The sequence below is a fragment of the Rhinolophus sinicus genome, linkage group LG14 (assembly GCF_036562045.2).
Source record: "Rhinolophus sinicus isolate RSC01 linkage group LG14, ASM3656204v1, whole genome shotgun sequence".
NCBI classification, from domain to species: domain Eukaryota; kingdom Metazoa; phylum Chordata; class Mammalia; order Chiroptera; family Rhinolophidae; genus Rhinolophus; species Rhinolophus sinicus.
Window position 1 is genome coordinate 18,003,294 of NC_133763.1, and position 24,944 is coordinate 18,028,237.

General features: G+C 38.6%; 1 protein-coding gene across 3 annotated transcripts in view; it reads left to right on the top strand.

Annotated features, from left to right (window-relative positions):
- CA8 (carbonic anhydrase 8) overlaps positions 1-24,944 on the top strand; it is a 93,834-nt gene that overhangs the window by 27,614 nt on the left and 41,276 nt on the right. For all 3 annotated transcript variants that reach the window (XM_074318547.1, XM_019716202.2, XM_074318548.1), the window contains exon 4: positions 20,191-20,286. In XM_074318547.1, coding sequence (XP_074174648.1) covers positions 20,191-20,286 — 96 coding nt within the window. The remainder of the gene's footprint in view (positions 1-20,190; positions 20,287-24,944) is intronic.

Here is a 24,944-nt window from a genome sequence, read left to right on the forward strand (position 1 = left end):
GTTATGCTGAATTTGAATTTGACATTGGTTGAGATTTGTACATAATTAAACTGAAAGATAAATTCTAGGAATTTTCACATTTGGAAGTTTGGTTTGACTTCTAATAGAATTTAACTTCCTGGCATATAGTGGGCTGTAAGTAAAACAGGTGGGTGAAAGAGTAGATGGAAAGTTCTAGGCATAGTGCCAGGTGCTGAGGATGTAAATAGGACAGAAATATCCTGCTCCCACCTCGGGGACTCTGCCCTTGCTCTGTCCTCTACCTGGAGTGTTCTCCTCCCAGGTAGCCACATGGCTTGCCCCTTCAGCACCTGTGGGTCTCTATTCAAATGTCACATAGTCAGTTAGGCTAACCTTAACATGCAGCCCATGTCCCCTTTCTCTAATTTGTTTTTCTCCATAGCTTTTCATAGTAATTTAATAATATATAAGTATATAGTTATTTATACATATACAAGGTCACACAATTAAGTTTGTGAACTTGTTGCAATGATGTTGTTAACCTTTTTTGATATCAGACAGATTATTCATTATGAATTTGTACCAACTGGACACCCAGTTAACCAAGTTTACTATTTGAAAGTGCTGAAAAGGCTGCGTGAAGAAGTTAGACTAAATGACATGAACTTTTCGCCAACAATTCATGGCTCTTTCATCACGACAATGCACCAGCTAACACGACACTGTCTGTGAGGGAGCTTTTAGCCAGTAAACAAATAACTGTATTGAAACATCCTCCCTACTCACCTGATCTGGCCTCCAATGACTTCTTTCTTTACCTGAAGATTAAGGAAATATTGAAAGAAAGACATTGTGATGACATTCAGGACATTAAGGGTAATACGATGACAGCTCTGATGGCCATTCCAGAAAAAGAGTTCCAAAATTGCTTCGAAGGGTAGACGAGGCACTGGCATCAGTGCATAGCTTCCCAAGGGGAGTACTTTGAAGGTGACTGTAGTGATATTGAGCAATGAGTTATGTAGCACTTTTTCTAGAATGAGTTCACGAACTTAATTGTCAGAACTTGTATACTGTATATATAGAAATATAAACATGGCAATTTCATAGTAATCTCTTCTAGCTACAATTTAGGTGACCTTGAAATTGTGTGTGTGTGTGATGTGTCATGGAGTAGGTTCTGACTTCTGGCAACCCTGTGAATGAGTGACGTCCACAGTGTCCTGTCCTCACAGCCCTGCTCAGCCCCTGTAGACTCCTGCCTGCGGCTTCTTTCACGGAGTCGATCCATCTCATATTTGGTCTTCCTCTTTTGTTGCTACCTTCTATTTTCCCCACCATCATTGTCTTTTCTAAAGAATACTACCTTCTCATGACATCTCCAAAGTAGGACAGCTTCCATTTTGTCATTTTTGTCTCCAGCGATGTTAAATAGTGGGAGATAAGCTTAGAATGCAAGTTGGGGACAGAGTGGCAGCTCTTGAATGTTGGGTTTTCATTGAAAATATCTTCCTTGTCAGATGTATAATGTTTATGTGGCATTTTACTAAGAGCAGTGGGATCACTGTTCTGTACTTCACAGCTACAAATTTTCATTCAGTCACCAAATATTTATTGAGCACCTACTATATACGAGTATGTTCCAGGCAAGTTTAGGTACTGGGAACACACAAATGACAAAATATGCAAAAATCACTACCCTTTTAAAACTTTCTTTCTAGTAAAATATAATCTGTTTCATGGATCAGAGGAGTTGATGCCCTTTGAAAAATCATTTAAAAACCCAGGCATGATGTTCAGATCCTGTCAGCTGGGATGATGGCATTGACAAGGAAAAGAAGGGAGTGTAAGAAACGGGTGGCTAGAGAACATTTAGAGCTTACTGAGGACGTGGATAGTTTGTTTGGAGACCAGGGGAAAAGAGGAGTCTGATTCCTCTAAGATTGGAGCCTTGGCAACTGGAAGAACGATGGAGCACTTAAGGAATGCCACAAAGGGGAATTGTTTTGGTGGAAAGTTCTGGTGTATACTTGGATATATTTTGGATTTGACAGTTGCCATTCTATCCAGTGGAAATGCCCAGGAAGGGAATGGATATGCAGATCTGTAACTCAGAAGAGAGATCCCACACCAGGATTTACTGCAGCAGCTGGTATTTGCTTATGTATCCATTTAAATCTGACTCTAGGTAAATGAGTTAATATAAGAACCCACAGAATCTTTTCTTCAACCAATGTCATGGGATAACAGTTGCAATTTCAATTTGATATCCTATCGCCACTGTTTATTGTTGTCACAGGAATATGTAATGTTCCTGCGTAAGCCCTAAATGTGGTCGTACTTTACCAAGGGGAAATTATATTCCTGAGGCTGGGTAATGGCTATTTTATGTCCTTAGTTTACACACTATAATTGTAGCTCTAATAGTAGCATATGTTGTCCTTATCTGCATCAATAATTAATCCATTCTTGAAATTTACTAAGCTACTCACTCAATAATAAACCAGTAATAAAATCCACTGTTTATTATTAAAAAATATTAATGTGAGTATAAAAGATTTAGGATTAGATTTATGCTCCTAAAATTGTGTTAGCTGATGATACATTTTATATTCATTGATAACTAGTTTATGTTCTTCATGTCTTTACTTTTCAGGGTATTATAAAATGGTGATATAGAAAATGCCTTATAGCCTATTTCTGTGAAAAGACCTATATCAGAGCAAGAAGCTCAATCCACTTTTGTGTACTCTTAAAACTTTATTTTCAAGAAATATAACATTTTGTCTATTGGAAGCCCAAATTTGGATCATAATAAAATTTTTCTTGTATTTATTAAAGTATTTATGCTATGTACACATCTAAAAGATTTGATGTAAGTAACTAATGGAGTACTTTTGCTTAGCATCCCACATCTCTTTTCATAGGGATGCCTTGGTTTCAGGCAAGTAATGGAAGACACAACTAAGAAATAATAAGAAAGTTCTCCTCCCACAAGAAGTCCTAAAGGGCTGTCCCAGGGTTGATTAATTCAGCTTCTCAGCCATATTTCCAAAGGCCAGTTTTTTTCTGTTTTTCTGTTAAGCCGGTTCAGCATTTTGGCTTTTTCTTTTTTCATTCAAGGTTGCAAGATGACTGTGTCACCTCTAAGCATCAAATCCTCACAAATTAATGGTTAAAGGTTGTAAGAGGAGAAACTTTATTATCTTGCATTAAAAATGGCTTTATTGAGCTATAATTTACATACCATAAAATTTACCCATTTAAAGTGTACAAGTCAATGACTAGCATATTTACAGCATTTTGTAACCATCACCATGTTCTAATTTTAAAACACTTTCATTACCTTAAAAAGAAGGTCACACTGCATGCCTCCTCCCCCAGCCCTAGGCAACCACTAATCTGTTTTCTGTCTCTATGGATTTTCCTTTTCTAGACATTTTGTATAAATGGAATCATACAATATGTGGTCTGTTCTGACCGCCTTCTTTAATTTAGCATAAAGTTTTACCTATGTTAGTTTTACCTATATTAGTACTTCATTACTTTTTACTGCTGGAGAGTATTCCATTGCATGGATATATCACATTTTGTTTATCCCTTCATCAGTTGATGGATATTTGGTTTGTTTCCACTTTTTGGCAATTAATAATTTGTATAGTACAAGTTGTGTGTGTACATATGTTTTCACTTCTCTTAGGCGTATACCTAGGTGTGGAGATGCTGAGTCATATGGTAACCCTTTGTTTAGCATTTTAGGAATTGTTAATTTGTTTTCCTAAGTGGCTGCACCATTTTACAATCTTACCAGCAGTATATGAGAGTTCCAATTTTTCCACCTTCTGGTCAACACTTGTTATTATCTGTCTTTTTGATTACAGCCATTCTAGTGGGTATGAATTGGTCTCTCATTGTGGTTTTGATTTGCATTTCTCTAGAGAGTAATCATACTGAGCGTGTTTTCATGTGCTTATTGGCCATTCACATACCCTTCTATTCAAATCCTCTGCTCATTTAAAATATTGGATTATGTGTCTTACATTGAGTTGTACGAGCTCTGTATTCTATATACAGGTGCTTTATCAAACATATGATTTGTAAATATTTTATTTCATTCTGTGGGTTGTCTTTTTACTTTCTTCATGGTATTGCATGACATCCACAAGTTTTTGGTTTGGATGAAGTCTAATTTATCAGTTCTTTTTTCTCTTGTTGGTTGTCCTTATGCTACCATGTCTGTTTTTTAAAGTAAAATTTTTATAGCTAAATAACATACATAAAGAAAAGTGCCCACATCACAAGTGTACAATTCATTGCCTTTTCACAATGTGAATATATCTATAAAACAAGTATTCAGATTAATAAACAGAACATAAGCAGTATTCCAGAAGCGTCCTTCATTCATGGCTCCTCCGAGGTTAGCCATGATCTTGACCTCTAACATCGTAGATCAATTTTGCCTGTCTTGGGATTTCATATGCATTGAATCGTACAATTTGTGTTATTTTGTGTTCAGCTCTTTTTTATTCAGCATTATGTTTAGAAATTCGTCTACGTTGTGGTGTGTACTTTTCATTTGCTCATTTTCATGTATAGTATTTCATTGTGTGAATTTTCCACAGTATATTTTTTTCTACTGTCAATAGACGTTTGGATTGCATTCAGATCTGGTCTGTTAGAACAGAGTCTCTGTGACTATGCTAGCCTTTTGGTGAACACAGATGGATGGCCCGGCTTATAGGATAGGCATAGTTCAGTTCTAGTGGGTACTGCCAGGTAGTTAATCAAAGTGGTTGCAGTAATCCATGCTGTTACCAGTTTGCGAATCTTTTTTCGTTTTTTAAAGAACTAGGAAACATTTGCCGGAAGTCTTCCTAACCCCTACCCTCCAGCAGAATCCCCCTCATGTATCATTGGCTACAATTGCTGTCCGTGCAGATTCCTGACACAGCTATTTCGAGATCAGTGACGGGGTGTAATTGTCTTAGCTTAATCAAGGTTCACCCTGTGAGGCTGAGGAGGGGCCTAGCCTTCCTAGAAACACTTGGTCTCCTGATTTATAAATGCAATTGAGGCTCTGTTCTCATGGAAGAAAAGGGGAGGGGAGTGGATGATGAGTGGAAGTCAGTTGTGTCTGCTGAACGCATCAGATGCCTATCTGGAAAAGTGACTTTTTTGCTCTACAAGATATCTCTTCTGCAATCATTTTGAACATTTACCAGCCCTTTTAGTTTCAGAGTAGCTAAACACGGTAAGTGCTCAATAAACACTTTGTATAGTGATTATATTTTCTTATTTTAATTTACATTTTTATACCATATTAGCATTGGGCCTGCAATTCTAAATGGAATGTCCACCTTTGTAAAGTGTCACTAGGCCTCACTTTTCACTCCATCACAATGCCTTACGGGAAATGTGCTGTGAAGTGCCCACTTATAAAGTGGTTACCATTTGCCCACAAACTATTTTTATTAATCTTTCATTCCTGTTGGAAGCTTAACAACAAATTAATTAAAAACGTCTAATACTGTGTTATACAAATGCAAAGATAATAACTGTATACGTCTATAATAATTTTAGGGAGCAAAATTATCTTCTGAGTTATGTTACTTTAGAGCAAGGAAGGCTCTTACTTTTCTGAGGGGCCCATCAAAGTATACACTTAAGAATACAGTTTTGTTGATTGATATACGTCACTTGTATACAGACTGTACTATCTATAATAAACACTTTTAGAAAATAATCATTTTGTTTCTATTATTTGAATTTACATAGGGTTTTGGAGAACGGTTTGGGTAACTAAAATGATAAAGGCATTGCGTAATGCAGTAAGTGTACTAGTTTGACAGCCGTGACTACGCAGGCCAGGGGAAGGAGAGTGTTGTAAAGCAGAGACTCCAGCCCGTCCTGGAGAGGCAGGCCCAGTGGTAGGCAAGATCAGGCGTAAGTGAGTTTCCTAACTGGTGTTCCCATAACTGCCCTCTGAACATTTCAAGCGCTTTCATCATTGAGGATTACATGTTTGGATTATGTACAAAATGCAATCATCTCATTTTAGAAATGTTTTTCCCCGTGTCAGTATGAGTCGTACAAAATTGAAGTGCATTGCCATCCAAATGTAGGTTAGGTTTCCTATCTGAATTGTGTGCTGTTTCTGGTTCACACCCATTGATGCCTTTCCTGTTCCTAGTTGACCTTTTTTTTTATAGGAGCTGTTTTGGTACACGTTCCACCTCAGTGAATGAGAGTGATACTTTACCTTGTCACAGCATTGAAAAGAACATTGGACTCGGTGTTTTAGGTTAGTAATAGGTGAAAATCCAGTTTTCTAGGATGTCCTTTAGAATGATTTGTATTTGTTTCCCTATAGCGTTGCTCCTGTGTTGGCAGGAAAGTCTTCCACAGACCTCAGGGGAGCAGGATCCCCTTTGGTTAGCACTAGAAGTGATGTGGTTTATGGTGACTTTGCTAAAGAATGGTTCTCTGTGCAATTCTCTTGAGCAACAAGTGACTTGGATTAGTCCATTATGATTTTAAAGTAAATTACAAAACTTACATAAATAAGGAAATACTTTTGTGGTGTAGATAGGTGTAGATTTTTACTGTAAGCCTTTTATCTGTAACATAAGAAAACCTTCCTCTGTAGTGATCTAGTGGTAGTCAGAGGAAATTCCTCCCTTCCATGAGGAATGTATATGGTGAAATTCTGTTATATATGTTTCTATGCATACATTTATTTGTTTAGCCTGTCAAAGTTCCCAATGTTTTGTAGATCCAGGATGTTTAAATTGGTGGAAAGTTTTATGTCCCTTGCATTAGCTCATGGCCAAGGAGTTAATGCAAGATCCATTTTATAGCAATGCTCAGGGAATTGTGGGGGCAGAGTTAATGCTCATGCAGACCATCTATGTGCCAGACACATGCCATAATCTTATTTAATCATTAAAATATCCCTGTGTGGTAGATGTTATGTCTATTTTTCAGCTGCATAATCAAGTCAAGAGGTGTTAAATAAGTTGCCCAAAGTGACATTGGTGGTGCTGAGATTCGACCAACTACCATTCTTTTCCCTCTACAATATGTGCTTTCTCATATTTCTAATAAAGTAGTTCTGATTTTTGCTATAGATAATTGCAATTCAAAAAGTGAAAACCTATGAGTGTGCTGTGTTAGCAGAGAGGATTCAAATGGTTTTTCTTTAACATTTTCAGATAAATGCATTTTACTATAAATTGTAACATTTTGAATATTGTAATTTAATTTTTAAAAATATTGTTCCTGAAAATTAGGTTATTAGGCAATGTACTAGATATATAAAATCGGGAGTGTGAAAATTGACAGTGGTGTATTTTACAGAGAAATGAAATGGTGCTGAATTTTAAATCCAATTAACATTGCTTTATATTCATTCTTGTTATTAAAAAGAGCTTATTACTGTAATTGTTACTATGGAGTTACCTGAAACAGTTAATGCATAATAAACCAAAATTGTCACATTTTCAAAGATGATAGAAAGACATATTTTTTCAGTGCTTTGCCTATTAAGGAGTTTGGACTAAACCCTATGGACGGTAAGAAGCCCCAGATGACCTTTTCAAGGAGGGCGACAAAACCGGAGTTGCTCTCTATAACTTCAAGGTGGAAAATGAATTTGAAAAGTCAACTTTGGAGGCACCGAGACTAGTTAAGAGACCTGGGTTGTAATTCTAGCAGTGAGTTAACGGACATCTAAACTAAGGAGTTGCTTATGGGAATAAGCCAAGTGGGTGGGTTTGGGAGATTTTAAGGCGGTAGAAATGGCAGGACATAGCTCTTGGTAGTTTGTAAGGGTGATGGAAGAGATTTCTAGCTTGGGTCCAGTAACAGGTAGGAGCAAAGAGAGAGGCGTATAGGTCTGAGGGGTGGTGGAGGGACTGAATTACGAAATACTAACTTTAAAATATTTCAGTTTAGTAAAGGGATCTAGGACAGAAAGATTTAGATTTTGGAATCATAGGCAATTGAAGACGCCTATAGATGACAATTGAAGACACAGGAGTGGGTAAGATCACCCCACAAGACAACGAAGTCTGACAATTAAGTTCACGAACTTGTTGCAACGATGTTGCTAACCTTTTCTGATATCAGAGAGATTATTCATTTTGAATTTGTACCAACTGGACAAACAGTTAACCAAGTTTACTATTTGGAAGTGCTGAAAAGGCTGTGTGAAAAAGTTAGACGACCTGAACTTTTCACCAACAATTCATGGCTCTTGCATCACAACAATGCACCAACTCACATGGCACTGTCTGTGAGGGAGTTTTTAGCCAATAAACAAGTAACTGTATTGGAACACCCTTCCTAATCATCTGATCTGGTCCCCAATGACTTCTTTCTTTACCCGAAGATAAAGGAAATATTGAAAGGAAGCATTTTGATGACATTCAGGACATCAAGGGCTCTGATGGCCATTCCAGAAAAAGAGTTCCCAAGTTGCTTTGAAGGGTGGACTAGGCACTGGCCTCGGTGCATAGCTTTCCAAAGGGGTACTTCGAAGGTGACCATAGTGATATTCAGCAATGAGGTGTGTAGCACTTTTCCTAGATTAGTTCACAACTTAGTTGTTAGGCTTCATATACTGATTGAGAAGAGAAGAGGTGAGAGGACGGAGAGCTCCCACAGAACCACCATGTGGGGAGTATCAGGGCAAAGAAACCAGTAAAGGAGCCTGAGATGAAATGGCTATTGAGGAAGAGGAAACCTGGAGAGTGTGATGCCTGGAACCCATGAGAAGGGGGCGGTTTGAGAAGAGCAGGCAGGGGTCTCAGGTGTGTAGAGCAGTCAAGAAAGCCAAAGACAGATTTAGCAGAAGGTTCCTGCTGGACTTGGGGAGAGCAGTTTCACTCAGGTGATGGGATGAGAGCCGAATTCAATGGATTGTGGAGGAAAAGGGCAGAGAGGAAGTGGTGATGGGGAATGTAGATAAGTTTTTGAAACAGTCTGCTGCCGAGAGAAAGTAATATGTGAGGCCTAGGAAGTGTTTGTTTTAAGAGTGAGAGAAATCTGCAGATTTAAATTATGATGAGAAAACGAGCTAATAAGGAGACATCAGGTCAAGGACTCAGGAGAGTGAAGAACTGATGGACCAGAGACCCTTGAGAGGGTAGAGGAAGAATGGAGCAGAGCAGAGGCAGATGTGAGTCCTACACAGGAAGATCGACAGCTCAATCGGCAAGTCAGGAGGAAGGAGGAAAGGACGGTGGGATGTCCGGGCAGGAAGCAGACAGCTCCTTTCTGATGCTTTTATTTTCTCTTCCAGGCAGGAGATCTTGGTGTTAGAATATTAATGATGTGCATGAGAGGTTGCAAACTTGTGGCCTGTGGGTTGGATTTAGGGATGAATCCAGCTGGTTGTGTGCTCTTTTAAATTTTGGAATTTAAACACCTTTGGGCAAGGGCTCTGATTTCGGGTTTTCACAGTTCTGCTCCTCCCTGCTTCATTCCATGCTCTCTCTCATTTATCAGCCTAGTTCCTGGAGGTGTTTGAATTTGTGACTCTGATGGTAGTGATGCTGCTTTCTATAATGGAATGCATTGTTAGTAACCTTTAAACCTTAAGAAAATAAACAGGCGAGTTCAGGAAGCATAGTGCGCTCGTAACCTAACTGAAGGTGGATACGCATTTTAGTTTTAAAGACCATGCTCTGCATTCTTTTCATTTATTTTTAAAAAAATTATAGTTGACATACAATATTATATGAGTTTCAGGTGTACAACAGTAGTGATTCAACATCTATATACCTTATGAAGTGATCACCACAATAAGTCTAATAATCATCTGTCATCATACATAGTTATTACAGTATCATTGACTCCATTCCCTGTGCTGTACATTTCATCCTGTGACTTGTTTTACAACTGGAAGTTGGCATTTCTTAATCCCCCGCCCCTTTTCTGCCCATTTCACCATCCTCTCCCTTCTGGCAAACATCAGTTTGTTCTCTGTATCTATGAGTTTGTTTCTGTTTCATTTTGTTTGTTCATTTGTTTTGTTCTTTAGATTCCACATTAAAAGTGAAATCATATGGTATTTGTCTTTCTCTGTCTCACTTACTTCACTTAAGACTGTGGTCTTTATTTATTTATCTTGATCCAAAAATATTTACTGAACGAATGAATGAATACATTTGTTACTCCTCTAAAGACCAAACAGGTTACATCCAGCCCAAAACATATACCCATTTGGCCGGGCCTGGCCGGGTCTAGTTGGTCCAGCCCCGTGGTCCTGGTCCCGCCGGCGCGGCCCTCACTGTCTGAGACCACGGCTACACCGGTTCCTCCAAGACTGTGGTCTTTAAATACGACCCTGTCTACCCTTCCCTTGGCATTTCCTGCTTTCCCCCATTCCAACTGGCTCTAGTCAGCACTTCCGTGATATTCACCAGACGCTTTGGGATAACACCTCCTGCCCTTGTCAGGCCTTACATGTTAGATAGTGTCATCTCTCGTTGATGCTGAGACTCCGAGAGCTCAGGGAGTTTTCCCAGGAGAAGGTAGGAAGAGCGTGTACTCACACCAGGTGTGTGTGTTGTTGGCGCTGGGCTCAGCCTGACTGGATCATTAGCTGTTTATTTCTTGGGTTTCACACTCCATTTCTTTCCCCTGGTTTTTCTTGTCTCTACAGAGAACGATGCTTATCATTCCTCCACGCTTTGTGTGAACATTCACACTGTGGACTGTACCCTGATCAGTCTCCTATTGTCCCTCTGTGGAGGAGAGAGCTGGCGTAGGGGTGGTGGAGCCACACCGCCCGGTGCACGTCCTGGTTCTGTCACCTGTGAGCTGTGCCACCTGGGGCAGGCTACTGCACCTTCTGTGCTTCCATCCTCTTCTTAACACTGGGTGTTGCTGACTGTCATGGCGTCTGCCATGGTAAAGATGAGAGTGAGGAAATGTTTGCAAAGGGCAGTGCCTGGGGCGGGGGATGTAGCGTTAGAGCTCCTTAAATAAATACAAATACCCCAAGCATCTTCTGTCATGTATGTTGCACACTAACCCTTTCCACTCATCTTCTTCATCTTTTGAACTACCAATTTTATATTCTTATTGATTCACACCCTGGATTCTTTTATTAAAAAACATGTGAGGCCTTTGTATTTCCAATGTTGAAAGCAGTTAACACCACAACCCTAGATATTATTGGCACTCAATAAATGTTTTGATGGATGCTGACATTATTTCACAACTCTTGTCAAATGTAGTTCTCATTTGGGGGTCCGAGGTAGAGAATACAGGCATTCTGATTCACCATACAAAGTGAACAGATGCAATCTATACATGACTTACGTTCTATAACACCAAGACCCTTTAACAATCTCTTTACTTTCTTTATTTTGTAGAATAACAAATGAAATACAGAGTTAAATTGTTACGGCAATTTAGTTTCAGACATAACGCACAATTCAGATTTTTAATTTTTTTTTAGAAAATAAGAGAGGGTATTTCTTGGAAAACCAAGAATCCGTTGTGAAAGAATCATTTTTAATTGTTTCTGATCTTATATTAAACATAAAATAGAACTAGTACCTTTTAAATTGAGAATTCTGAGAGCACTATAAATACCTTTCGATATTAATATATTAATGGATGACGTTGCTCTGAAATGCTCTAACACATCCTCCTATTTCTCTTTTAAGTGTATAGGAAGATACATAATTAAGTTTAGGCAAATATAACAAGTAGGTGACAGTTAGAGATAGAATTTCAAATAATTTATTTTCCATCCCGTGCTTTCCAGCACTTTGTCACTATTATATCTGTCTACACCTTGAATGTCCTTCTCTGAGTAATAGCTGCATAATGTATTGACAATAACATCTTAAAATGCGGCAGCACCTGAAAATAATATGCACTAAATCTCAGTTTATCTGCAGATGAATGGCTGTTTCATATAATTAAGAGTGGATCTGGACAGAGGGTGCTTTCTCTGCTGTTTTTCAGTTATTTAATGCTCCCGTTTTGTTACTCAAACATTCCACTTCTAGTTTCTTATTCTTTTTTAAAAATTTCAATGCTTAATAACTTCTTTCTTTCAACTCCCAGTATCGTAGGCATAGTTGAGACATTAAATGTTTTTCCTTTTTCTAATTTTTCAGTTCTTTGTGAGTGCTCTGAGAATGGATATTTTGGAAGTGATAAAACATGGGTGAGGTGAGATACTTGGCTTCTAAAACTCAAAATCTAGCTGGATTTTTTACAACTCTCCATAATTGACTTTTTTTTGGGACTGAGGAAAGCAATGAACTAAGCCATGTCAGGACACAGAAGCCGAGATCGGCTCTTGATGTCTCGTTTTCCTCTGAATCTATGTAATATAGTGGCCTAGCTCAGAGGAAAGTTCTTGATGACTATAGTTTGGCAGAAAAATGGTTTTCAGGGTCAGTTACATCTGCGTTCATAGGTGCACCGAGTTCTTCTGACATCAAAATTTATAGCAATCTGTGATTCTTTTAGGTTTTACGTTTTCCCGTTAAAAGATTAAAAAATACTAAAAGTGAACGGTGAATTTTGCTTAAACTTAAGCATAGCGATTCTCCTTATTAAAAAAACAACTCGCTTAGCACGCCCTTCACCTAACTTTCGGTGTCATTTCTGCTCCTCACTGCCCACTTTGCCTGCTCATTTTATCCTAATGCCTTTAGTTAGGTTCTGCCTCTGCTGCTTTTGTTATGTTCCAACTGCCTTCTGGATAATCGTTAAAAAAAGATCAAAATCTCTTTCTGTCCTCATTTTCTTTTGCTTCTTTGTAGGCCTTGACACTGTTGACCATACTTTCTTCTGGAAAGTCTTTTCCCTTTGGTCCTAACAGGACTTTGGGATTTTCTCAGTTTTCTCTTGCATTTTTGATATTCATTCCCCTTTTCCTCATCTCACCGTTTCCCAAAGCTCAGTCCTTGCCCTTCAGTCAGTCTCTTTCGTGACTTGATCCCTTGGTGAGCTGACATGTAAGGTATCTGTTGGTACCTAGGGATATCTGCAATCTGTGAGTTTAGCCCTTTCTTAAGGCAGTTTTAGTGCAGCATCGCTTACTTACGGGAGACCAGTTTGACTGTTTTGATGTAACTTGAACTCATCTAAAACCGAACTCCTCTTACTTTTGGTAAGTGATTTACGGTGGAAACCCCAGTTATCCCTTTTCCTTCATGTCTATTTGTTCAAGATGTATCTGCCTCCTCTCCATCAGCTCCATCTCCAGTCTATCTGTCTGTCTGTCAGATGCCTGTCAAGGCCTAGGAGGACAGGCAGAATTTGGATAAGGAGCAGGACAGGGTTGGGAATGCATTCCAAGTGAGTGGAACATAAACAGAATGGAGGAGGGGTGGTGGTGTGGTAAGGGGTGAGGAGACACACTTGATGTGAGTATTTTAGGGATAGTTAGCATGGAGTTAGAGAAATTTAAGCCTGATAGGGTAGGAAATAAAGGAAGTTAGACATTTTCGATCAGAAAAAATGTGGTGGAAGCTGCATTAAAGAAAGATTAGTTGGGCTTTGTAATGCAAACAATTAGGGGCCAGGAAAGGCCTTGGTGAGTTGTAGATAAAGGTGTGGAGGTCCAAGGTCTCAAGCCTGGGAGGTTGGGGACTCCATCAGGAGATGGTGGGAGGGCACCTTTTTTTTTTCTTTTTAAGGGAATTGATGTGAGTTCTGGAAATATTCAGCTTGAGGTGACATCAAGCCATCTGAAAGGAAATGTCCATTAAGCATTAGAAGATGGTCTGCTGGCTTGGTGGTTCAGGTGGTTGGAGCGCCGTGCTCCTGATGCTGAGGTTGTGGGTTCGATTCCCACATGGGCTAGTGAGCTGCGCCCTCTACAGCTAAGATTGTGAACAATGGCTCTCCCCGGAGCTGGGCTGTCGTGGGAGCTGCTGTGAGCAGCCGACCTACGACTGGCAACCAACTGCCTCCCCCACAACTGGCGACGAACTGCTTCCCTCCGTACACAACTAGACTGAGAAACCATGGCTTGAACTGGAGAGGGTGGGAGAAGCGGAAGAAGGGGAAAAAAAAAAGAAGATGGGAGACTTCACAGAACTTGTGTGAGTGAGTGCACGGGGCTGGGGAAAGATATTTGTGGGTCATAATTGCCTTTTCAGTTTTTACTGCATTTTCCATTCCTCATGATTCATTCTTTTGTACTTTAATGCTGCCATGTTATTTATGTTAATAATAAACCTCATTCATCTTGAAGATAGCTTTCTGTTAGGTTGCCATGAAATCTTCAAACTTATTTTTCTCAGTGACAAATAAATGATTATAAGGCTACAGCCTGTCACAGTTTCATAACTTTGGACAAATTTATCTATTGCTGTGAGTTAAGTACATTAAGATTAACGTTTCACAGGTACTAATAGCAGAGCAGCATAATCCATTTGCAGGCAATTTGAATTTGTGAGCCCTGGGCAAAAGCTCAGTCAAGGATTTTCTCCCAAACTATACAAGGGTGTTTACAGTTGTCAGATTTTTTTTAATAGGAAGGAATGATGGTCATGATGCTGATAGGGTAATGATGTACCTTTGCTCTTTTATTTCTTTGTAATACATACATTGTTAACACACACGAGGCAACACCGTCCACATACACGGAGGCCTCAGTAGTTGGGTGGGGTAAGAACAGTAAGAAGGGAGGAAAGACTCAGCTTTAACTATTATAGAAAACCATTTTCCTCTACTCTGACATACCTGAGTTGGGAGGAAGCCAAAACCTTTTGCCTTTTGGGGGAGAATCAGTGAAGGGAGAGTGTAGAATTGGTCATTGTTTTAGTTGAGGAAGAAATCTTGTCCCTGTTTTTTCAACTGAGGTTGTTGGTAGCTATCGTAGCTATTTGGGTTCAAACTAAAACAGGCAGCGCCTCTGCCACCCTTTGTACTGCGTGTTTACAAGGCAAAGAAGGTCTGGGTTCTAGAAGGCCTTGGTGAGGCTGAGTCCCACCTGTGGTCATCTTTAGTCCAATGGACCCTGAAAGACTGAAGTGACTGAGCAGAGTTGAGTCTGGGCAGCAGATGTAGTAATAATATGATTTAACCCTTCTGCTCCTTAGACACACGGTAGGGGGCATTTCTGTACGTGTTCTTCACTATAAATGGTAGGCCGGTCTCCATTCTCGAAATTTATCACCCTATTTCTATGCCTTTGCTGGCTGCATATAACTAATGCTAATGACAACAAAATGTGGTAAGAATGTAGAAACAAAGAGAGTACAATGGGAGGACAGAGACAGGTGTGAAGAAGCCAAGCTTTTAAGATTACAGCGCTCCTTAGGTTAGAGAGACTGATGGCTCAAGGAAGTTAGTGTCATGTGAATTTCACAGCGCTCAAGAGTTGTGGCACTGAAACAGGACTCTAAGACTTGTGATCCTAGCTCAGAGGTCTTTTCTGAGAGCGTGTTGCCTCTAAGAATTCATGAATAGAGTTGTAAAAGTGCACCGTGTTCCTGCCTCTCCATTCTGTGCTCTGCTGTAGACCAGACGCAGCCCAGAACCCAGGCTTGGAAGTTGGTCTTCTAGGACCTCCTGGACTGATAATAACTGTCTGCTTGGACCTCTGCTAAGCCCCCTTGGACTCAGTGGACCACTTCTTTATTTTCTAAACCATATTCTTAGTATCATATGCTTTTCCATTCAAACCCATGTTTCTAAAGAAATTTTGGAGCACATACCGTGTTTCCCTCAAAATAAGACCTAGCTGGGCAATCAGCTGTCATGCATCTTTTGGAGCAAAAATCAATATAAGACCTGGTATTATATTATATTATATTATATTATATTATATTATATTATAATATTATACTATACTATACTATATTATATTATACCGGGTCTTATAGTATAGTAAAATAAGACTAGGTCTTATGTTAATTTTTGCTCCAAAAGATACATTACAGCTGATTGTTTGGCTAGGTCTTATTTTTGGGGAAACACGGTGTCCTTAATATGTGCATATTTATTAATAAATTGCATTCATCAACTAATATCTATCATCTATCTATCTATCTATCTATCTATCTATCTATCTATCTATCTATCTATCTATCTATCTACCTACCTACCTCTCTATTAAATCTATTTTGTGAAGCCTAGGAAAATTGAAATAAAAAAGACATTGGATAAAAATCAATATGAGTAGAAGTTCTAATATGTTCTTTCTGATCATCAGTGGATAGTTATGGCTCCCATTTCTCTTCCTCAAAAGAACTGTGTTTAGTCTTAGGAGAATACATTCCAAATATTGTCCCTTTAATTGTTCGAGCCCTTTTTCTTTATTCCTATCGCCAGTGCTCTTGTTCAGATTTAAACCTCTCTTCATCTTCATACTTTTTGTTTGTTTGCTTGTTTGCACAACCTGCAATAGTCAGGTTCGTCCAGGGAAACATATATGTTTAAACATATATCTGTATCTATTTATCTATCTGAGATAATTGAGACTTATTTAAGGAATTGGCTCATGTGATTGTAGGAACTGGCAAGTCCCAAATCTGCAGGGCAGGCCAAAGGCTGAAAACTCAGCTGGAATTTTTATGTTATAATCTGGAGGTAGAATTGCTTCTTCTTTGGGGGACGTCAGTCTTTGCTTGTAAGGCTTTCAACTAATTGGATGAGGCCCACACACATTTTGGAGGGTAATCTGCTTTAGGCAAAGTCTACTATTGTAAATGTTATCATATCTAAAAAATACCACAGGACATCTAGATGGGTGTTTGACCAAACAACTGGCACCATAGCCTGGTTATAGAATTAACCACCCCATACCCCTATCATAATTTCTCAGCTGGAACTTTTGTGGTAGCCTCCAAGCTTATCTTCCAGACTCATGTGTCTAACATTTCCAATCCATTCCCGTATTGCCGAAAGGACCTCTGAAGGAAAGACATTGGTATGGGGGAGTTTGTTAGATTCGAAGCAGCATAAGTAATAATAATATTCACTGCAGTAATATATTGCTTTAGCATTTCCCAAAACACAATTATGATAAAATTTAAAGCTCTGTGCAATCTGAACTCCTCTAACTTTCCAGCCTCATTTCCCCATCGCTGCCAGACTTACGTACCCTCTCGCTACCCATAAGTACTCTTAGTTCTTCGGATGCACTGATAATTTTCCTGTCTCTATGGCCTTGCTTTATGGACCAGAGCAACACTAATATAAGGCAAAATACAAGATGATATAAGTAAAGAAGGCGCTGCGGGAGAACAGAAGTTGATATGATTAATTCAAGCTTTTGAGATCTGAAAAAGTTCATTATGGTGGGGAAAGGGTGAGATATATGGTCTTATAGGCTGAGTTGTGTCCCCTCCACCATTTGTATGTTGAAGTCTTAACTCCTAGTACATTAAAACAGGACCATATTTGGAGACAGGATCTTTACAGAGGTAATTAGATTAAAATGAGGTCATTAGGGTATGCCCCTAATCAAGTTTGACTGGTGTCCTTATAAGAAGAGGAAATGTGGACACAGACATGCACAGATGAAAGATGATGTGAGGACACAGGAGAAGGCGGCCATCTACAAGCCAAGGACAGAGGCCTCAGGAGAAACCAAACCTGCTGACACCTTGATTTTGGACTACAGCCTCGAACTGTGAGAAAACAAATACCTGTGTACACCATGCAATCTGTAGTACTTTGTTACAGTAGCCGTAGGAGACTAATACAGGTGGAGTGAGGACGTGCTCCGGAGCGCAGAGTGAGCTAAAGCTACATACCAGCTTGCAAAGGATTTCCAGAATGTGTTGGAAATTTGCTTGGTACTTGAATTAGCCATCCTCTAGTGGTTTGGAAAGGGGATCTCTAATGATGTTTTATTTGCTCTTAAAATGGGAGAGAGCCTCCAAGAGAAGAGTTTCTCAGTAAGCACGAGGACAGCTTTGTTTTCCAAGCTTGGGTCCCTTGTTGGCTATGAGGGCAGAATCTCATCTGCCACTGAAATGCCAAGTCTCACATGATTATTTCAGGCATGGACGGTAGACTGAACAACAGGTGGTAGAGGTTCCCTTGCTGTTTCCATTTTGTGTTATTGTGCTACTCACACAAGGGTACCTTCCTTTGTACTTTTTAGCTTGGGTTGGCTAAAGTGCCAGCATTTCCCTTAATTTTTCTTTTCTTTTTATAATAGACTGTATTTTTAAAGCAGTTGTAGATTTATGTGAAAATTGTGTACACAGTACAGAAAGTTTCCATGTAACCTATACCCTGTTTCCCTATTACTAACATCTTACATTAGCATGTTACCTTTATTATAATTAGTGGACCAAAATCTATACATAATTAAGTCCCTTTTAAAATCAGTTTCTTTAGTTTTACACTAATGTCCTTTTTCTGTTCCAAGATCTCCCTATGATACCACATTACATTTACTTCTCATGGCTCCCTGGGCTCTGCTTGGCTGTGACATTTTCTCAGACTTCTTTGATGACCTTGACAGTTTTGAGGGATACTGGTCAGGTATTTTGTAGACTTTCCTCTACTGAGATCTGTCTGATGGGTTTTGTCTTGTGATTAGACTGGGGTTATTGGGAGGAAGATCACAGAGGTAAAGTGTAATTTTCTTCACTTCATATCAAGGGTGCATACTATCAACTGTTGAGGTTGACCTTGATCACCTGGCTCAGGTAGTGTTTGTCAGGTTTCTCCACTGTAAAGTTACTCTTCTGTACTATACACTTTGAAATGAAATCACCATATACAGGATACACTTAAGGGGTGGGTACCCTCAATTTTTTAAACACAAAGAAAATGTAAAGCAGTTTTTGAAGAGTTGGTGTGAATGGTGTTGCTGAAGTGTGAGGGATGGCAAAACAAAACAAAACAAAACAAACAAAACAAAACAAAACAAACCCATGCCTTTTTGCCTTATTTGTTTTTTATCAGAAAAAATACCCCATAATGTTGCTATGAGAAGTAAGAAAAATGTTGATTTGAACTATGTAATTTGTCTAATAAAAATACATTTCAATCTTGGCCCTTTTTTCTTGATCTAATTAAGGCAATCAGTTCTTATCTGTGTCACTATATACTTACCTGTACCACTGGGACTCCTATGCTATTGTTGTAGCCAGAAAAGGAAAGATTAAAATTGGTCTGTCTTACTTTAATAACGGGAAGGTTATAAAACATTGTTTTCATAGAGGCAGTGCCTTGACAGTTAGATTTATTGGATAGTCAGGGTCCATGTGGCTTTTTCCTAGCCTGAACTAGCCTGGCCTTGGGTATAGTCTTTTTCTAGGCTACCTGTTCTATTACAGTAGGGCCGAAGGCTTCATTACCTCCCCCTAGTGTTCAGCTTTATAATCTCAGATTCTTGGACAAATTTTAGCAGTAGAAAAATCAAGTTTGTGGGAATCCTCATGACTATTTTCCATAGTATTTTAATATGGGTACCAAAATGACTTGGTGATTGAATTTTAGCTATGTCTCTTTGGATTAGGATTGATTTTTAAATTAGGCAGTGTTTTAAGGTGGTAAGTAATTATAACTTGATTAAAAACCACAGTGATGAAGAGAATATGCGAGGCAGAGAGTTTTCCTAGCTACTGTTATACTGAGAACCTCAGTGGCCGTTTAATTTTAACCAGGGAATTGAATTTGGCTTCTTGCAATGTTTTGTCAGCCCTGTAGGAACAAGTGCATATTCTAGATAAACTTGAAAGCTACAAAGCTTTATGAAGCTAGGAGTGAGGGAGTCTTCTGGAGCATTGTTTGTCATTCCTTCACAGATAAAATCTTATCTCCAATGCAGGAAATGGCCTTCTTTTAGAGCTCTATATCAGCATTCATTATTTTACCATGGCATTAAAAAGATTCATACTACAGATACTAATCCTTTGAATGAGTTCTAATATTTGTACCCAGACCCAGAGTTTGGTTCCATTGAGATCCAGAGGGTGTGACATTTACAAAAAGGCAACTAAATCAGTGTGAAATCTGCCAGTCCCCTTAGATGTGGTCCTGATTAGGACTAAAGCAGAACTCGAGAGGCAGCAATCCGCTAAACATTGCTTGTGTTCAGAAATAAGAAGGAAGAATTCCTACAGAGACCCTGTATTAAAGCAGTAGTCTGCTTGTGTCTATTTCCAATACTCTTGTTGCATATGATACTCTGTAAATACAATTCAGGAAAGTTGATATATCTTTGGTTTTCTAAATAGATGTATGTTAAGTCACGAGGTGACCTGTCTATTTTTGCCCACCCAGCTCCATCTGATCCACTGGAATGCCACCCTGTTTGGCAGTATTGATGAGGCCGTGGGGAAGCCGCATGGAATTGCCATCATTGCTTTGTTTGTTCAGGTAAATGGTCTCCTATGACTGTTGTATTGTTCAGCTGCTTATTTCTAATTTATTTTGCAGAATATATATAGTTCTGAAAGCAATGTATTTTATTTTTTATTGAAATATAGTTGACATATACATTATATTTCAGCTTCATAACATAGTCATTTGATATTTGTATACTTATAAAATGATCACCATTATCATCCATCACCATACACAGTTTTTACACTATTATTGACTATGTTCCCTGTGCTGTACATTAAATCCCTGTGATTTACTTATTTTTTAACTGGAAGACTGTACCTCTTCATCCCCTTCACTAGTTCACTCATCCCCTCTGGCAACCATTAGTTCGTTCTCTGCATATGTGAGTCTGTTTCTGTTTCGTTCGTTCATTTGTATTGTGTTTTAGATTCCACATACATGTGAAATCATATGACATTTGTCTTTCTCTGTCTGACTTATTTCACTTAGCACAATACACTCTAGGTCCATCTATGTTGTCACCAATGGCAAGATTTCATTCTTTTATATGGTTGAGTAATATTCTATTGTGTGTATGTGTGTGTCTAAATATATCTCACATACCCTTTATCCACTCCTTTGTCAATAGACACTTACTTTGCTTCCATATCTTGGCTATTGTAAATAATGCTGCAATGAACATAGAGGTGCATATCTTTTTGAATTAGTGTTTTCATTTTCTTTGGATAAATCCCCAGAAGTGGAATTGTTGGATCATATGGTAGTCTTTTTTTCCTTCTTCTTTGTATTAGTTTCAGGTGTACAAAACAACATAGTGATTAGTGGTAGTCCTATTTTTAAATTTTTGAGGATGCTCCATACTATTTTCCATAGTGGTTGCTCTAATTTACAATCCCCCAACAGTGCACAAGGGTTCCTTTTGCTCCACATTCTCGCCAGCACTTATTGTCTTTTTGATACTAGCTATTTAGACAGGTGTGAGGTGATAGCTCATTGTGGTTTTGATTTGCATGTTCCTGGTGATTAGTGGTGTTGAGCATCGTTTTATGTGCCTGTTGGCTATTTGTATGTCTTCTTTGGAAAAATGTCTATTTAGAGCCTCTGCCCGTTTTTTAATCAGATTGTTTTTTGATAGTGGGTTATATGAGTTCTTTATATATTTTAGACATTAATACCTTGTTGGATATATTATTTGCAAATATCTTCTCCCATTCACTAGGTTGCCTTTTCCTTTTGTTGATGGCTTCCTTCACTGGCTTCCTTCAAAATTTAATTTGATTTGAGTCCATTTGTTAATTTTGCTTTTGTTGCCCTTGTCTGAGAAGACAGATCAAAAAAAAAAAAAAAAAATTAGTGCTAAGACTGATGTCAAAGAGTTTATTACCTATGTTTTCTTCTAGGAGTTTTATTGTTTCACATCTTACTTTTAAGTCTTTAATACATTTTGAGTTTACTTTTGTCTATGGTACAAGAAAATTATCCAGTTTCATTCTTTTGCATGTAACTGTCCAGTTTTCCCAATGCTGTTTATTGAAGAGACTCTTTTCTCCACTATGTTTTCTGCCTCTTGTGTCATAGATTAATTGACCATGTAAGTGTGGGTTTATTTCTAGGCTTGCTATTTTGTTCCATTGATCTATGTGTTTGTTTTTGTACCAGCGTGATACTATTTTGATTACTATAGCATTGTAGTATAGTCTGAAATCAGGAAGTGTGATACTTCCAGCTTTAGTCTTCATTCTCAAGATTGCTTTGGCTGTTTGGGGTCTTTTGTGGTTCCATACAAATTTTAGGATTACTTCTCCTAGTTTTTTTTTTTTTAATGATGTTTCTGTTTTTCAATTTAGTTGATATACAATATTATATTAGTTTCAGGTATACAGCAGAGTGATTAGACAATTACATAACTTACGAAGTGATCACCCTGATAAAACTAGTACCAGTCTGACACCATACATAGTTATCACAATATTGTTGACTATATTCCTTATGGTATACTTTATATCCCCATGATTATTTTGTAACTACCAATTTGTACCTCTTAATCCCTTCATCTTTTTCACTCATCCCCCCAATCCCCTCCCATCTGGCAACCATCAAAATTGTTCTCTATAACTATGAGTCTGTGTCTGTTTTGTTTGTTTGCTTGTTTTTTTTTCTTTAGATTCCACATACCGTGTTTCCCCGAAAATAAGACCAGGTCTTATATTAAGATTTGCTCCAAAGGACACATTAGGGCTTATGTTTAGGGGATGTCATCCTGAAAAATCATGCTAGGGCTTATTTTCCAGTTAGGTCTTATTTTCGGGGAATCACGGTATAAGTGAAATCATAGGGCATTTGTCTTTGTCTGTCTAACTTACTTCACTCAGCACTGTACTCTCTAGGTCCATCCATGTTATTGCAGATGGCAAGATTTCATTCTTCTTTAAGTCTAAGGAATAGTCCCTTGTATATATGTACCACCACTTCATTAACTATTCATCCATTGATTGACACCCAAGTTGCCCTCATGTCCTGGCTTTGTAAATAATGCTGCAATGAACATATGGATGCACATGTCCCTTTGAAGTAGTGTTTTGGTTTCTTTAGATAAATACCCAGAAGTGAGATTATTGGGTCCTTCTTTGTCTCTTGTTATAGCCTTTGTTTTTAAATCTATTTGTCTGGTATAAGTATTGCTAACCCAGTTTTTGTTTGTTTATTTCCATTTTCGTGAAATATCTTTTCCCCATCCCTTTACTTTTAGTATATCTGTGTCTTTCGATCTAAAGTGAGTCTCTTATAGATAGCATATGAGGTATGATCAAACAATATGGTGAATGTTGAAATAAAAAATATTTATTACAGTAAAAGACACATTGCCATTAATCTCCCTTACTTCGAACACACTTATCCCATCATTCTTGCCACTTTCTGAAGCAGTTCTGGAAGTTCTCTTTCCTGGGTGTCTTTAGTTGTGCTGTCATGACTGCCTTCATGTCCTGAATCATTTTGACTTTGGGGAAGAGCCAGAAGTCACACGGTGCCAGATCCAGTGAAGAAAGTGGATGAGGACACATGTTAATGTTTTATTTGATAGAAATTGCCATATACCAGAAGTGATATGTGACACGGAGCGTTGTCACGATGGAGGATGGTTTATGGCAGACATTAAAACATACCTCTCAACCGTAGCTCACACCCAACTGACTGCACTGAACAAGTTGAAATTTGTCACACACTGTTACTAAGGTTTGATGCTCCGCTTCCTATATTGAAGATCCCTGCCTTTTCATTGGATGGCACTCAGCAGCAGCATTCACCATATTTTGTGATCACAACGGAATGACTCCGTGTCACACACTGCTTCTGGTACAGCAATTTCTGTCAAATATAATCATTACGGTGTGTCCTCATCCACCTTATTCACTTGATCTGGCACCATGCCACTTCTGGCTCTCCCCAAAGTCAAAATGACTATGAAAGACAAACATTTTGAATTGATTCAGGACATGGAGGCAACCATGACAGTGCAACTAAGGACACTCACAAAAGATAACTTCCAGAACTGCTTCAGAAAGTGGCCAGAACGATGGGATAAGTGTGTTCCAAGTGAGGGGGAGTATTTTGAGGGGGATTAATGGCAATGTGTTTTTATTGTAATAATTTTTTTTATTTAAACATTCACCATAGTTTTTAATCACACCTTATATGTAAATGTTTTGTTTTATTTCCATTCAGCCACCCTATGTCTTTTGTTTGGAGCATTTAATCCATTTACATTAAAATTAATTGTTGAGATATGTAGTTAATTGCAATTTTATTATTCATATTTTTGATCTATTTTTCTTCTTCTTAAAGAAGTCCCCTTAACATTTCTTGTAATATTAGTTTGGTGGTTATCAACTCCTTTAGCTTTTTTTTTCTTTTTTTTGGTCTGGGAATGTCTTTGTCTGTCCTTCAATTTTAGATGATAGCTTTGCTGGGTAGAGTAATCTTGGTTGTAGATCCTTACTTTTCAGCACTTTGAATGTTTTGTGCCAATCCCTTCTGCCCTGCAAAGTTTGTTGAGAAATCAGCTGACAGTCTTATGGGAGCTCCCTTGTAGGTAACTAACTGTTTTTCTCTTGCTGTATTTAAGATTCTCTCTTGGTCTTTAACCTTTGGCATTTTAATTATGATGTGTCTTGGTATGGGACTCTGGGTTCATCTTGTTTGGGACTCTGTGCTTCCTGGGCTTGTATGTTTGTTCATCAAATTAGGGAAGTTTTCCATCATTATTTCTTCAAATGGGTTTTCAGTTCCTTGTTTTCTTCTCTCTCTTCTTTTGATACCGCTGTGATATGAATGTTGGTACACTTGATGTCCCAAAGGCCCTTTAAACTATACTCATTTTTTGGATTCTTTTTTGCTGTTCTGATTGGGTGTTTTCTGCTATCTTATCTTCTAAATTGCTGATTCGATCCTCTACTTCTTTAATCTGCTGTTGACGGAGACTCAGATACGGTGCCTGCTTGCATCTGCACACTGGGTGACTGGGGAGAGCTCAACAAGAAAACAATGGCTTCTGCCAGCACTTCTGTCTGGGAGAAAGCTACCCCTCCAGCCCTATCCCTGAAGCCAGAGAACTCAGTTCCTCCACATATGTCCTGGGTGCTTTTGGAACTGCTGTCTCAGTGCTGGAGCTGAGAGCAAGTGAGTTCATC